The 16,516-nt window shown below is 46.0% G+C and overlaps 1 protein-coding gene across 21 annotated transcripts in view; it reads left to right on the top strand.

The window, feature by feature from the left end:
• MYO18A (myosin XVIIIA) overlaps window positions 1-16,516 on the top strand; it is a 361,012-nt gene that overhangs the window by 104,864 nt on the left and 239,632 nt on the right. For 11 of the 21 annotated variants that reach the window (XM_033921174.1, XM_033921173.1, XM_033921154.1 and 8 more), the window contains exon 3: window positions 8,986-9,054. The exons of 3 other annotated variants lie outside the window; for them this stretch is intronic. In XM_033921174.1, coding sequence (XP_033777065.1) covers window positions 8,986-9,054 — 69 coding nt within the window. Of the gene's footprint in view, window positions 1-1,011; window positions 1,072-4,181; window positions 4,878-8,985; window positions 9,055-16,516 lie in introns of all 21 variants that reach the window. 7 more of the 21 variants (XM_033921172.1, XM_033921168.1, XM_033921166.1 and 4 more) reach the window with 2 other exon arrangements.

Here is a 16,516-nt window from a genome sequence, read left to right as displayed (position 1 = left end):
GAGCTTAGTACAGGGACTTCTTCAGGGCTCCATCAATAGCTACAAAGGCTATCTTTCCTTCCTCTCATCCCTATTAACAGAACTTTAATTAAATAATTGCAGGTGTGGGGAGAATGCCAGAATGCTCGCTGCAGTCTCGAGTTAGTGACATTAGTAAGTCTGATAACGGGGCAGCAGACTAACACACATATCTTTCACCTCTGAACTACTTCTTATTGTATTTGCAACTCTGCTGGCCCTCCAGCGAAGGCACCCCTAGTTAATCTCTAGCAGAGTGTAGGGCAGGGGTGGGCAACCAGAGTCCTTGAGGATCACAACCTGTGTTCTCTCTAAGCCAGGGGTGTCAGCGTCTTTCCTCGAAGGCTGAAATCTAGACAGGTTTTCAGATTTCCCCAATGAATATGCATGAGATTTATTAGCATACAATGAAAGCAGTGCATGCAAATAGATCTCATGCATATTCATTGGGGAAGTCCTGAAAACCCGACTGGATTGCGACCCTCGAGGAGGGACTTTGACACCCCTGCTCTAAGCTGAGCATGTAAACAATTGCTTATTTATTCTAGGAGTATTGCTCACAGATTTTCATGATTCCTCACAAAAAGAATTGCAAATCTGGAAAATTGTTGGTGTTTTTAGAACTTGTTGCTCACATAAAATTTTTTTTTTTTTTTTAGAAATTGTTGCTTGTAACATGAGAAAAAATTTGCACACACTCAGCCATTCCTTACAGGGAGCATTGGTCACACCCCAGTAGAGGTTTCAAGATTTTTTACAATGAATATGCATGAGATTGATATGCACATACTGCTTCTATTGTATGTAACCAAATCTCATGCATATTCATTGTAAAAAAATCTTGACAATCTGATTAGGTTGTGACCCTTGAGGGCCACAGTTGGCCATTCGTGGTGTAAGGTCATACGCAAAATCCCAGTGTGGTTCTTAAGGCATCATTTCAAACCTTGATTTGATTGACTTTGCTCCATCTGTTTTATTTGAAATCTCTAGGTTAAGGACGAAGACAAACCAGGGTCTAAGAAAAAAAACAGCTCTCCTGCTAGTGAGGCTGTAAGTTTCTCCATGGATTCTGTTGTTAAGTGTCATATTAACAGTGAGACCAGATCAAATTTATTTCCAAAGTCTGTCATTTCTTCCTGGGTTGTACTGGGTCCTGTGCAGCCACCTTTGCTTTGATTTCTCTTCAGATGCACAGATATTAGTACTCCAGGTTGGCCAGGATAACTTCATGCTGCACAAAGTTGGAGCCCATCCCTAATGCACTTGGCTGAAGCTGGGTGTGATGGGTGATGTTTGGAGCTCCAGTTGGGTGATCTTCGAATTGCTACCTGCAGTGCAATGAAATTTGGTGTAAAAATAGCAAAGCACTTCTAGGCTAAGCAGTATTTTCTGCCCAGCTCGTGTCATCCCTTATTAGCTTATTCCAATGGCTGCAGATAGTGCCAGAACCAGGACTGAGAATATCTGGTTTTACTGAACACCAAATTATCACACACATGTTCCAGCAGATTTCTAAGGGTTAATGTTCTATTCTTGAGGGCTGTGCTCATGTGAGTGTAGACATAGGAGCTAACTGTTTAAAATGATTGGGGATGCTAAACCCAACACAAATTACTCATAGCTGGGCACAGTGAAGGGAGTGTTTAATATTTGGCAGCAATTAATATAGATACTTATGCGCTGAAAGCAGTACTAGAAGTGTAAGCCTCTCTACTCCCAGTCCCTCTTCACGCTTGCTGGTACAGTCTGGCCCCTGGCTATTCGATGGTCTCTTTACAGCCTTCTGTATTTTTTGCTGTATAAGATGCACCTGACCATAAGACGCACCTACGTGTAGAGGAGGAAAAACCAAGGAAACAAATTTGGTTCAGAATTTTTTTTTCTTGGTTTTTCCTCCTCTACAAATAGGTGCGTCTGGTAGTCTGGTGCTTCTGGTGGTAGGCAGCCCGCAGCCTCCCCGGTACATTTTTTAAAAATGTCAGCGGTCTAGCGCTCCTTATGGAGCGAATAACCGCCCGCACCTTTTATTAACCCCCTCCCACACCTTTTTTAAATTGCCGGTGGTCCAGCGCTCCTGCCCCTCCTCGCTGGACAGCTGCCTCCGAGTCCTCTTCTCTTGCGGGCCTCTGCAATCTCTCGTCCTGCCTGTCTGCTTCCTATGGGTTCATGTGGAAATCTGTGCGCATAGCAGAAGTGAGAGATGAAGTCAGCCTAGGGAGAGCCACGGCCGACCAGGATGCACGATCTGATTATGCCGCTCAGAGCCCTGCCGCTTCTCCGGTGTAAACAGGCGGCGAGTCCGGAGCGGAGCCTGCAAGGCAAACAAAGTGTTGTGGAAAACACATGTTGTGCCACTTCATCTACTTAGCACCCACGTACCTACGAACACGCCCTCTCCATTTGCCCTCCGCCAATTGGAAGGCGGGACACCATCGCGGCTCTGCCACTGAAAAGGAAGGGGTGGAGATGGGCGCTGGATCACTGGCAATTAAAAAAAGGTGCGGGTTTTTTAAAAAAAAGGTGTGGTAGGGGTATTCGCTCCATAAGGACCGCCGGCAATTAAAAAATGTGCTGGGGGGGTGTTAAAAAAGGGTGCAGTTTGTGTGTGTGGGGGTATTCACTCCATAAGACACACCCTTATTTCCACCCACTTTTGGGGGGAATAAAGTGCATCTTATGGAGCGAAAAATATGGTAATCTGGTTTCTGAGCACTGCTGCACAGTGAGCATCTGGTGGGTGTTTCCCCTCACCTCTGCTAGGAAAATGATTTTTGCTTACAGAGCTGCTCTCCCTTATCAGTAGTCATCTGGGGATGGTCTTGATGCTGATTATTTGGAGCCAGAGTTTGTTTCCTGGTGTGTGTGGAAGCCATGTGCTGACCTGCAGTGAGGAGATAACTTTATGGCAGGTATAGCGGGGCCTAAGATGAATTAAGTAGGGGCCTAGGAATGATTAATGTCTGTGTAGCATAAACCATGCGGTACAGTCTGGGTTATGTCCTGTGTTCACCAGGGCTTGTGTCACTGTCAGATATGGCTGTGCCACGATTTGTTTGCTGGGATTTGGTTTCTGGGCTGACCTGTGCTTTAGTCCCTGACAGATTCCCTACATTACAGCAGGACTCTGGTCACTAACTCTTATTTCTCTTGCCAGTTGTAGTATTTTGGGCAATTCTCTCCCCCCCACCCCACCGCTCTGCTTTCACTCACAGTAGGTCAATGTAATGACTTAATGGTTACATAAAAGTCAACTTTTCGTTAACACAGCATTAGGGAATATGTGGCAGGACTGGAGTCAGTGGCAGGGCTCTGAGTGTTCTGGAAAAGCAAGGAACACTGCAGGGAAGTAGTGAGGTGCACTGGTAGAACTAGGTGTGGGTTTCATATGGGCTGGTGATTAGATTAAGGAGCCAGCAGAATATTTGTGATTCCAGTTCAAAGGGTTCCTCCCCTATCTCACTTATTTTGTGACTAGGTCCATTCGCCCAGAATTTATTTATAAACCTCTTTTCTTTGCAATATTTTGTGGCCATCAGACATCAAAATTGTCAGTAGCCTTTCCACCCCAGAGGTGACTGTGTGCATGTTTTCAATGAGCTACACTCTGTGAATGCCCCTTGCTGCCAGTGGTATTATTAGGTTATGGGTGAGGGAGCAGGAGAGCGCAAACGGAGCAGCTGACTCATAACCCTCATGCTGCTCCCAGCATTGCCCCTGAATGACATCAGAAAAGTATTAAAAGCCCTAACACTCAGATAGGGTGCTACGGGTACCTTTAGAAAGGATTTTCTGTGTGAGCTGATGCATCTCTTCTAAGGTATTCCAGAAACTGAGTTCAGCTCTGATTCATTTTCCTTCTGAAGATCTGAAGCAGATTTGCTCTGGCTTCACATGCTGTAAAGCAGCAGAGGCTGATGGCTCAAGGGTTTGTTATATTGGCGAAGTCTTTCTGCTGAACTTTTGTCCTACCCTCTATCAATTTCATCCTGTTAATGGTCAGTAATTGTTTTGTGAATGTTGAGTTTCAAGAAAGTCTTTGTGTTTTTAGCAGTTGCTAAAGTATATAATTTCTTCTGTCAGGAATTTTTTTGCACTGCTTTTCTCATCAAGTTTCTTTTCCATTTTTTTTTTTTAACACATGTAAATGTTTATAAATGAAGTCAGAAAATATGGAAGCAGCGGATAATAGGGCACATGTGCTGAAAAGCCCAGCGCCATCAAACAATTTGGAACTTTCTTTAGGTCCAGTGAAAGACAGGAGTCCAGAGCCAGGCCAGAGTCCATTCAGAGCGAAGAGTCCTGAACTGATGCTGAATGGTGACACTGGAGAGCTTCCTGGCATGGTTAATGGTGTTGAGGACAGGAGATGCAGTTCAGTGCCCAGTGCTGAGACTGCTACTGATGACTCGCTTGTGGTTACAAAAAACAAGATGGTGAAAGCGATGAAGAAAATGGTGCGGAAAGTCTTACCAGGTGATGAAGCAGCTGGTGTGAAGGAGCCACCAGGGCAGATGGGAAGCACCAAAGCAGAGCTCAAGGCTCATTCAAGAGTTCTGTCGCCATCACCCCCACCTGTCCTAGCACGGAAGATGGAAACCAGGAAGGACAACTCCAAGGATGAGATTTCTGCTGGTTTGACGAACTTAATGTCACGAGGGAGGACAAAAGAGCACAAACCTCGATCCAGGCCTCCTGAGAAGAAAGAAGGGAAGCCTTTAGTTCAGGGGGTCAAACCACCCCCCAAGCCTCCCAACGAGTCAGTCCCAGAAAAGCCAGAAATGCTATCTCCTGTGCTCGAGGTAAAGGCAGAGCCTGAGCAAGCCATGCGGAAAGCAACAGCAGAAGTGGAGGTGGAGGTACTTCACTGTGTGTTCACTAACACTATACTGCATGCTTATACACCTGAAGGGAAGGCTCCTAACCTGCACTAGTAGCTGTTCTGATGGTGCATTGAGCTCCTGTGTGATGTGCATTTCCACAGACAGGATGATCTTGGTTCTGGCAGTGAAGGGTGGTGGGATACTGGATAAAAAGACACAATAATGGTGTGGAATCTGAGACCAGTTTGACTTAATTCTTGTGTTCAAAGATGGCTTATAGGGAGGGTTGGTATAGACGACTGCTGGTGTAAATTTCTTGAGGACACCAGACCTCAATATATCAGGTGTAGAACTAATAGATGCTCTTAGACTACAACCATATTTCTAGTGCATGAGGAAATGTGAACATACATAGCTGCCCAAAAGTATTTGTCCAATCATCCATGCACATACAACACATCCCGACACACTCATGTGCATTTTCTACATGCCCACACATCAGACAAAAAGCATAACCAAATTAATTACCAAGCGGAGCATGAGTTCTGGAAAAGAGAAGGCTTCCCATATAACTGTGCAAGGTTAGTTCATTGTTAATATGAAATTTTGGTAAAGAAAAGGTTGAAAATGTGATGGAAAAGTCAGAGATTGGCTGGGGTCTGTGGCATTGCATCAGGAATGAAACTGGGCGGACCAGAAGGTCTAACGTCCTTTGTTTGCTCTTCATATTTTTTGATCACAGTAAGAACAGAGTTGGGATGTTACATTTTTAGAAACAGTCACATAGCTAATGATGGTCTATCCAGTGAGGTAGATATGCTTAGGAGTGCATCTCTGAATAGGTAGAGGATTGTAACCACTCACCAGTAGGACAGAGGCAGGGGGAAAGCTGAGAGGACTAATGAAAAGGCACCAAAAGGAAGCAAAGCCTTGTGATATAGCTGATTTGGTACCAGCAGGTTACAGATCCCCAGAAACAAAGCAGGTCAGCATGGGCAGGTTGGTGAGACCTGTATGTTCTAATACTGTAAATGCTTTGGGGATATTTCCTGATGAAGTGGTGTAAGGAAAGGTAATCTTGCATGATTTGGTGTGTGATACCTTTTGTTTTTAAACCTGAGTTGGAAGTCAAATACCCATGAAAATGCAGCAGCATGTGTATGTGTGGGGTAGGGTTAAGTCCCAAAAGTTCACTGGTCTGTTCAATCTTCAACAAATATATATATATACATATACACATATACATACACAAATAAATAAGTAATTAATGAAATCATAAGTGTTCAGTGCCCAATCTCCTGCATTGGAGCCACAGCGAGATCAAATCGGGACCATCATTATACTTATGCGTCCCTTGGCTGAATCCATTGTGTTATTGCCTATTGATCATTAAATAGTCACCAGGGCTGGTATATAATAGAGTATTCTTATTGATATACTGATCAATCACACTTAGCTTATAATTTCCAACAATGGTGAATTAAACAATGTGGCTCCGCAGGAATCCTCCACCTCGTATCAAATCATATGTGCAAATCTCTTGGCATCTCCCTAACTCAGTCCTGAGTTTCGCCCTAATGGCTTCTTCAGGAGGAGTGTCAACTAGAATATCGTAAATCTGGAAATGAAAACTAAATTATATAATAAAATATATATTTGTCTAGCGCACTTCTTTCAATACCATAAATACTTTTTATTAATTACTCAATTGTCCTGTTATCTATTACAAATGTCTTATCTTTTTTGTCTTTTTTAATACTACTACTAATCAATTTCTTCATTGGACTACCCCTCAGGGAAAATGGAGAAAGACTGGTTACCCATGGGGACACCTTATTAATTTAAAAGCACCATCCTATCACCCCTGCTCAATTATTTGTTATGGCCCATCTCTGTTCCCCAGTATAATGCCCAGAGATAATGTTACATTGAACTAGAAGGGAAGAAAGGTAGGGTTAATACATATATCAGCGTGATGGGAGAGTAATGCACCCATGAGCAGTGTGTTGTGGGGGGGGGATTTCCCCCTCGACTTGGCTTTTCTTGCATTTCCGATCTGAAGGGAATGATGCTAGCCATGAATAAGATGATCAGGTGTCTTTAAAGTTTGAACTTAGTCAGAATCTCCTCTTTGGTTTCCTGAAACCCATCGGAGATCAGAAAACATTCTAAAGTGACATTTTGGGACTTGTCAACACACCACACTAAGATGAGTGATGCAAAGTTTGCTTTCCTGCATGTCCTCTGCACCTCTGTTTTGTGTGTAATTGGAGGGGGCTGCTCTTCCCCTTTTAATCTTCTCCACATGTTGACTCTATTCCACCCCCTAAATAGTTAGCAGTTTTAGCACCAGTTGCACAAAACATCTGGAATTCTGGAGCTAGAAAATGTCCCCCTCTGGAGTCTAGAGCTGCCATCAAAGCACAGTGGGAAGAATACTTTTGATCACCCTAAACTCCCTGATCTATGCAGCGATTAGCTTTTCGACTATTTAATTGGTCAGCCTTTAGTGGACAAACACCTATCTACCCATATGTGCTAACTGAAGGCTCAAAAATTCACCCAAAAATATTAATTCACTCTGTCAGAGACAGAAACAATCTAACTGTTATCATTCCCTCAATGAATCATTCAGGTAGTTTCCAAGTTTATTTACAATTTGATATACCGACTATCAAACAAATATCTGGACGATTTACAATTCCTAAAATTAGAGTTTAAAAAATATGCAATAATAAAAAAAAATAAGGGAACTTAAAAAAACAGACAAAGATAAGGTCAAAGTAGGTACGGAAGGCACTGAGGGAGGGGACGATTTAAAATTATATCGAAGTCAAAATAAAAGTAAAAGGGAGGTAGGAAGGGTAGGGAGAGAACAAAAAGGGGAAGGGAGGGAGGGAGGTCGCTTCATAAAAGCGGTTGTTTTGAGCAATTAAAAGTTGAAAGAAAAAAGGAATCTTATCCAGAATTTTGGTATGCATCTTGAAATAAAAAAGTTTTTATCGAGTAAGTTTTCTGATTGAAGATGAGATGGGATTGCGTTCCAGAGGGAGGGGCTTTGACAGAAAAGATAAAATTTTGAGTGTAGAAAAGATCTTTGAGAGACGGAACCGTCAGTAGGTTAAGATCAGTGGATCTCAGGGAGAAGCATAAGGAATAAGATACTTATCAAGAAAAGATGGGGAGTGGGTGAGTTTAATTTTAAATACCAAGAGGAGAATTTTGTAAGGAACTTGATGTGAGACAGGAAGCCAGTGTGCCTCATGTAGCAAAGGGGTGACATGATCGTATTTTTTTGCGTTATGGATAAGTTTAATGGCAGTATTTTGAATCAACTTCAGTTGGTGGATTTTTTTTTTGTGTGATTCCATGGTATAAGTAATCTATGTGGGAAATAATCAGAGAGTGAACAAGGGTTTGAATGGCAGCCGGTTCGAGAATAGAGGATATAGAGATATGGAGACAAAAGACCTCAGTATCTCCAGTGATACAGAACAACAAATATCTCCTGGATTTATCAATTTTAGCTTTAAAGCTGCAATAGGAAATACATGCCTGGTCTAAAAAAAAAAAAAATCCCCTCCATTACCGCTTCTTCAATGATGATATATTTAAATCAAGTTCATTTACTAACTTAAATATTTCATAGAGGTAAACTAAACACATCTGCAGAAGTGTCCCATTTCCAACAGCAAAATGTTCATAGTGGAGAAACCAAATCCAGGGGTTGCAGCCAAAACAATCAATGTAGATACAAATTCATTCCCAGGTTCATATTAATAGCAGTGCATAGATTTTCCGACAAGACCCTGTTTCGCTATTAGCTTCATCAGGGGAAATTCTCCAAAATCATAACTGCTGCTTCAGTAACTCCTCGCAAAAATGGCTTCCCAGTGTCTGGCTCACTTTATACACCATCTCGTGATGATATCCTCACTATTGGAAGGCTGACATTTGAAGAGTGAGTTTTGCTGTGAGATTGAAGCCAGGATTGTACTGTGTGGTAACAAGGAAAAGTTACTTTTCCCAATAAATATTTGTAATGATAATGAACTGGAAGTATTTTTTATTTTTTCTGCTTTAGCTGCTCAAAGGTTATCCCTTTTCATTATAATCTTTTTCCCCTTTTTTGGCATATTTGAAGGGGAGAGTATCTTCTGAAACTGCGCCAGACTTGGTCACAGGAGAGTGGATGGCTGGGCCCAGGGAGAAGGTGTGTTACTTTGTATGTTATTAAGGACAGAAAAAGCCAGAGTGTACTTGCCTGGATTTTGAGAGATATGATATAATCATTTTTTCTAATGTATAGTGGCTTTTATAGAATTAACCTCTACCTCAGGGATTATGTGCATTATGGTGGGTAAACATCTTTACATGCTAACTTTTTACATCTATTCCCTATCAGGCATAAATGTGACCATCTTTAGGAAATGTTTCAGTATCTGAAATCCAGATTTGTTTGTTTTTTGCTGAAAATGCCTGTGTATTCATGACTGAAACCAAAACTCTTTCCTCCTCGCAATCACTCTCCCCTTCCCCCCTGCAATGACTCTCTGCCGTCATCCATGCTTCCCAACCACCTGAAGACTCTCTCTGGGCCTACCTTAGGAAGTCCTGATGATCTAGTGGCCTTTTCAGGTGAAGGAATGAACCCCACTCATTCTTGTCCTGTGCTGCTGCTCTGCTGCAATAAACTGTCAAGACTTCCCATGGTAGCCTTGCGAGACCGCTAAGGGAAGTCCCAGCAGCCATTTCATGATCGGAAATGAACCAGTATGGCAGGAGATCAGTTTCTGCCCTTGCTGGTTCCATTCACAAAATGGATGCTGGGACTTCCTACAGCAGTCTCATTAGCCATTGTGACAGAGCAGTAACATGGGACAGGAACAAGTGGGGTTCGCTTCTGCCACAAAGAGGCCATTAGACCACCAGGACTTCCTAACATAAGTCTGGGGAGGGCCTTTGGGGAGGGGGGAGTGACAGAGATTGTTGGGGCCAGTACTGGGGGGTGTTCAGGAGGGGTACTTTTTTGGTCATGTGTGGCGGAGGGAGTGGTGGAGAGTTTCAGTTTCTGCTGAAACTGAGCAGTTAATTAAGTTTGCAGATTCAGTTTAGGCAGAAAACCAAAATAAGAGAGCTGCACAGGAATGTGGATTGTAGGAATCCTAGGGAACCTGCAGGTATGGGATAACTTGCCAAGGGATTCCCTCAGGGATGGAAGAAACTGCCGTGGGAATGTAGTCAAAATCTCTGGTGACTCCAGAATGAAGCATGGACAGAGAGAAAATTGAGCACCAGAATGAGGCTTGCAATACTCAGAAAGGCAGTAGTAACAACAGACTGAGATTTGGAACACTCATTGGTGGAATAGTGAATACCATCTAAATAAACAAAACACAGGAGGCACCTGGGGTTGAGAGGAGACAGAAGGCTGTGAGCAAATAAATAATAGCATTGACTCCTGTGGGTATGGGTGGGGATGGATTAAATTCCACTGGGGATGGATGAAATTTCTGTCCATGTGCAGTTCTCTAAACCAAAGATTCTGGGTTTGGTTGGACTTTAATTGGAATAAAAGACAGGCATCAGTTTGTAGAAATCTCCTTGCCTGGGTTGACTCCTTAGATCTCCTTGCTGTGCGCACCCCATACATCTGTGGGACGCTGTCTAGGATTCTAGTGACCTAGCTACAAACCCTGGGTGACTTATAGAGATGATGGCTGTAGTAATGAAGAAATTAATTTTCAGAGTGCTGGGAGCTATATTTATTTTAGAAAATAGTGTAGGCTTAGCTAGTCATCCCCAAAAAATATAATCTCGAAAGATCATGTAGTTTGATATATTTGTATTGGTCTTAAGTTTGGTCAATGAAAATGTGTCGGCCTTCTCTGGAAAAAAACTTCAGATAAAAGGTCCTTCAAGCAAATACTAAGGAAGAGAGGTCCAAAACCTCTGTAAACCCAACTGCAATCCTAATGCACAATATTGCTATACTTTAAAACCATCGAGCCCAGATTTAAAAGCTGTATGCAATATGGGAGGAGGAGCATACCCCCAAAACCAAAATTTTTGGAATGGTTTGAAGTTGGTTTCCTCAGAATACATTGAAGGGATTATGAGGAAAGTGCTCCCCTCCCAAACTATTGGCATGATGACTGTGTGACTCCAGTGTCAGTGCCTAGATCTTCCCCCCTCCCTTCAAGTTTCTTTATTTTTGATATGCCGTTTATCAAATAGGTATCTAAATGGTTTACAATAAAGTAGAGATAAAAAATGAAATAAAATAAGATATAACTTATCTAGAGTTAAAAAATAAATAAAAAGGGAGATTGAATGGACCAGCACACGAAACAAAAGGGGAAAGGTGAGGGTAAGTTAGTAAATACATTGAGATAAAAATAGAAGGGAGGGAAAATACATTATGTAGTGCTCGCTTCAAAAGAAACATTTTTGTTATTTCAGGATACTTCAAAAAGCTTCATGAGAGTGATTGAAAGAGCTGAGGTTAGAATGAAAAGGGATAAGCATCTTTGAAAAGAAAAGTCTTGAGTTTAGATTTGAATTTATCCCAGGACAAGCAGGCAGCATATTCTTAACACATGGGTGACGTCACCGACGGAGCCCTCGGTACGGACCTTTTTAACTAGAAGTTTCTAGTTGGCCGCACCGCGCGTGCGCGAGTGCCTTCCCGCCCGACGGAGGAGTGCGTGGTCCCCAGTTTCTTCGTTTCCGCGGAGCGAAGAAGACGCGTGTATTTTTTCAACGGCCGTTGAAATCACTTTTTGCCTTCCCGCTCGCGCTTTTTTCCTTATTTTTTCTCTCTTTACCTTCGGGTTTCCTTTTTATTTGAATTGCAAAAAAAAAAAAAAAAAAACTTTGATTTTTCCTTTTTCTTTCGTTTTTGCCCCGGCGGGGCCTGTTGCCATTATACAGGCCTCGGACTTCGATTTTGCGGAGGCTATCTTCCCCTTCATGCCCCCGCAGGTCGGTTTTAAGAAGTGCCAGCGGTGTGCACGCCTGATCTCCGTATCTGACCCACATAATTGGTGTTTGCAGTGCCTGGGTCCGGAGCATCGGGCGGACTCCTGCACCCGCTGTGCCACTTTGCAAAAACGAACTCTTAAAAACCGAAGAATCCAGCAAACCCTTCTCTTCGGCACCGAGTCGGCGATGGATTCCTCACCTTCAACGGCGGTACCGCAAAAATCGGCACCGTCAAGCTCGACACCGACCGACCCCGCATCGGCGCCGCTGGCGCCAGGTAAGCCGGCTAAGAAGCCTTCCTCTTCCCTCGAGCGCCCTCCTGCTACGGTGGCGACACCGTCTCTACCGGCATCGCACCGGTCCCGTAAACGCTCCGCCCCGATATCGGTGAGTGCCTCGTCATCGGCCTCCTCATCGCCGGGGCGTGGAGCGGCATCCAAGGAACCGAAGAAAAAGAAAGCGGTTCCGATGCCACCCCTAGATGACCGTATCTCGGCCATTCTACAAACTCAGCTTCAGGAGCAGTTGAAGAAACAACTTGAACAACTGCTACCCTCTATCCTGGCACCGCTCCTTCCGGTACCAGACCGGCCCGAGCCCCGCACCGAGCCCCCGGTGTCCACTCCTTCGGTACCGGTAAACACCTCTATGCCGATCCTTTCAGCCCAACAACTTCATGATGATCCAGTGGTTCATTCTCAACCCACAGTGGATCCTCCTCGGCACCAGGCGGTACGGCACTCTTCTCGGGACCGAGAACGACGCCGATCGTCCTCCCCCGGTACCGTTTCGGTGCGCTCTGGTAAATCTTTGTCCAAGACTCGCCACACCGCACCCTCCACCCCGGTGTCTCGACATGCACCAGAGGTCAGGGACCCTGATTTATGGGAGGAGACTCCCCTCGGTACCGAGGAGGATCCCTCCTCATCTGATGAGGAACCATCGGCACCTGATGCCACCTCTAAACCTGAACAGTCCTCTTTTTCTAAATTTCTGAGGGAAATGTCTGCTGCTCTGTCCCTTCCCCTGGAATCTGACTCCAAAAAGTCCCAAGCCTTTTTAGAAGCCTTAGACTTTGAGCAACCTCCTAAGGAGTTCCTCAAGCTTCCCGTGCATGACATCCTACGGGAGACTTTCTACAAAAACTTGGAAAATCCCCTCATGGTACCGGGTGCTCCCCGTAAACTGGACAACCTTTACCGTGTCATCCCTATTCCTGGATTCGACAAATCTCAATTGCCCCATGAGTCCCTTCTGGTGGAATCCACCTTGAAAAAGACTCAGGGCTCCAGTGTCTATGCCTCTACCCCTCCTGGCAGAGAAGGTAAGACCATGGACAAGTTTGGCAAGAGGCTTTACCAAAATGCCATGCTTGCCAACAGGGCAAACAACTATTCCTTCCATTTTTCCTTCTATCTCAAACACTTGGTCCAACAGCTGTCTGCCCTCCAGAAGTACCTACCTGAGCGCAAGGTCCCGCTATTCCAACAGCACATCTCTGGCCTTCTCCAAATGCGCAAGTATATTGTCCGCTCAATATACGACTCCTTCGAGCTCACCTCTCGGGCCTCTGCCATGGCTGTAGCCATGCGTCGCTTGGCCTGGCTCAGAGTCTCCGACCTGGACATCAACCACCAGGACCGTCTGGCCAACGCCCCCTGTCTCGGGGATGAGCTTTTTGGAGAGTCACTGGATTCCACCACCCAGAAACTCTCTGCCCATGAGACCAGGTGGGACACCCTGATCAAGCCGAAAAAGAAGGCACCGCCTACCCGACCTTATCGGCCACAAACATCTTATCAACGGAGGTTCTCAGCCAGGCCACTCAATCCGCCTCCCCAGCAATCTAGGCGGCCCCGTCAACAGCAACATCACGCTCAGGCTCGATCTCAGGCCTCTCAACCCTCTAAGCCTCCTCAGCCTACTAAACAAACTCAGCCCTTTTGACTCTTCTCTCCAGGGCATAGCCAGTCATCCACCCTTGCTACCTCTTCCACAACCCATCGGAGGTCGTCTCACCATTTTCTCCAGCCGTTGGGAAATCATTACATCGGACCAGTGGGTCCTCAACATCATCCGCCACGGCTACTCTCTCAACTTCCAGACTCTACCTCCGGACAACCTTCCCGTAGAGTCTGCTTCAAACTCATCTCAAACCCCCCTCCTCCTGAGGGAGGTTCAATCCCTCCTCCTTCTCAATGCCATCGAAGAAGTGCCTCCAGATCAAAGGGGGCAGGGATTCTACTCCCGCTACTTCCTGGTACCCAAAAAGACGGGAGACCTCCGTCCCATTCTCGATCTCAGGGACCTCAACAAGTGTCTGGTCAAGGAGAAGTTCAGAATGCTCTCCCTTGCCACGCTCTACCCTCTGCTTTCTCAACACGACTGGCTATGTTCCCTGGACCTCAAAGAGGCCTACACTCACATCTCCATCAATCAAAATTCTCGCCGCTACCTGCGGTTCCAGGTACTGCACCATCACTATCAGTACAAGGTGCTACCGTTCGGCCTCGCTTCCTCACCCAGGGTCTTCACCAAGTGCCTTATAGTGGTAGCGGCCTTCCTCAGGTCTCACAACCTCCAGGTGTTCCCCTACTTGGACGATTGGTTGGTGAAAGCACCTTCATCTCAACTCGTGCTACAAGCCACTCATCACACCATCTCTCTCCTCCACCTCCTGGGGTTCGAGATCAACTACCCCAAGTCGCACTTGCTTCCCACCCAGCGACTTCAATTCATTGGAGCAGTTCTGGACACCACGCTAATGAGGGCCTTTCTCCCCTCCGATCGCCAGCGAACTCTGCTCCATCTCTGCCGTCAGGTACTCAGGCACCCCTCCATCCCTGCCCGACAGATGATGGTCCTACTGGGTCACATGGCCTCGACGGTACATGTCCTTCCTCTGGCACGCCTCCACCTTCGTACACCTCAGTGGACTCTCGCCAACCAATGGTCACAGACTACGGACCTTCTTTCTCATCCCATATCTGTGACATCATCTCTTCAGCAATCTCTCCAATGGTGGTTGAACTCCTCAAATCTTTCCAGGGGTCTGCTTTTTCATCTGCCCCCCCACTCTATGATCATCACCACAGATGCGTCCCCCTACGCATGGGGAGCTCACCTAGGAGATCTACGCACCCAGGGTCTGTGGACCCCACAGGAGCGTCGTCATCACATCAATTTCCTGGAACTCAGAGCCATGTTCTACGCTCTCAAGGCTTTCCAACATCTCCTCTGCCCTCAAGTCCTCCTCCTCTGCACGGACAATCAAGTCGCCATGTACTACATAAACAAGCAAGGCGGTACCGGATCTCGCCCCCTCTGTTTGGAGGCTCTGCGCATCTGGACCTGGGCCACGGACCGCAATCTCTTTCTCAGGGCGGTCTATATCCAGGGCGAACAGAACTCTCTGGCCGACAATCTCAGTCGCATCCTTCAACCCCACGAGTGGACGTTGGACCCCCCGACTCTGCTCTCCGTCTTTGCTCGATGGGGCACTCCGCAGGTGGACCTCTTTGCAGCTCCTCACAATCATCAACTGCCCCTATTCTGCTCCAGACTCTTCTCTCCTCACCGTCTGGCCCCGGATGCATTCCTGCTCGATTGGAGGGATCGGTTCCTGTATGCCTTCCCTCCACTTCCTCTGATGTTGCGGACCTTGTCCAAACTCCGCAAGGACAACGCCACCATGATTCTCATCGCACCTCGGTGGCCTCGCCAACACTGGTTCTCCCTCCTGCTCCAACTCAGCTCCAGGGAGCCCATTCCTCTTCCTGTGTTTCCTACTCTACTTACGCAACAGCATCAGTCTCTGCTACATCCCAATCTGTCTTCGCTCCACCTGACAGCTTGGTTTCTCTCGGGCTGACCTCTCCGGAGAACCTATCTCAACCGGTCCGCCTCATTTTGGACGCGTCCAGGAAACCGGCCACTCTCCAATGTTACCATCAGAAGTGGACCAGATTTTCCTCCTGGTGTCTCCGGCATCATCAGGAACCCACCTCCTTAGCGGTGGAAACTATCTTGGAATATTTGCTCTCTCTGTCCAACGCTGGCCTCAAAACTACCTCCATCAGAGTCCACCTCAGCGCCATCACTGCGTTTCACGAGCCTATTTTTGGAAAACCTCTCACGGCTCATCCTCTGGTTTCCAGATTCATGAGAGGCCTCTTCAACATCAAACCGCCTCTCAAGCCTCCTCCTGTCGTCTGGGACCTGAATGTGGTTCTCTCAGCTCTTATGAAACCTCCGTTTGAGCCTCTTGCCACTACTTCTCTCAGGCTTCTAACCTGGAAGGTGCTTTTCCTAATTGCCATCACCTCTGCCAGGAGGGTTAGCGAACTACATGCACTGGTTGCCGACCCACCTTTCACTGTTTTTCACCATGACAAGGTTGTTTTGCGTACCCACCCTAAATTCCTTCCCAAGGTGGTCTCAGCTTTTCACCTCAACCAGTCCATTGTGCTGCCCGTCTTCTTCCCTAAGCCTCACTCGCATCCTGGGGAACAGGCGTTGCACACGCTGGATTGTAAGCGTGCCCTTGCTTACTATCTTGATCGTACCGGAGCTCACCGAACAGCCCCTCAGCTCTTTTTGTCTTTCGACCCCAACCGTTTGGGTCGTCCTGTCTCCAAACGGACACTTTCAAATTGGCTTGCTGCCTGTATTGCTTTCTGCTACGCTCGGGC

This window comes from Geotrypetes seraphini, chromosome 15, assembly GCF_902459505.1.
Source record: "Geotrypetes seraphini chromosome 15, aGeoSer1.1, whole genome shotgun sequence".
In the NCBI taxonomy this organism is placed as follows: Eukaryota; Metazoa; Chordata; class Amphibia; order Gymnophiona; family Dermophiidae; genus Geotrypetes; species Geotrypetes seraphini.
The sequence above is the reverse complement of the archived record's forward strand: the minus strand, read 5'-3'. Positions and strand labels throughout refer to the sequence as shown.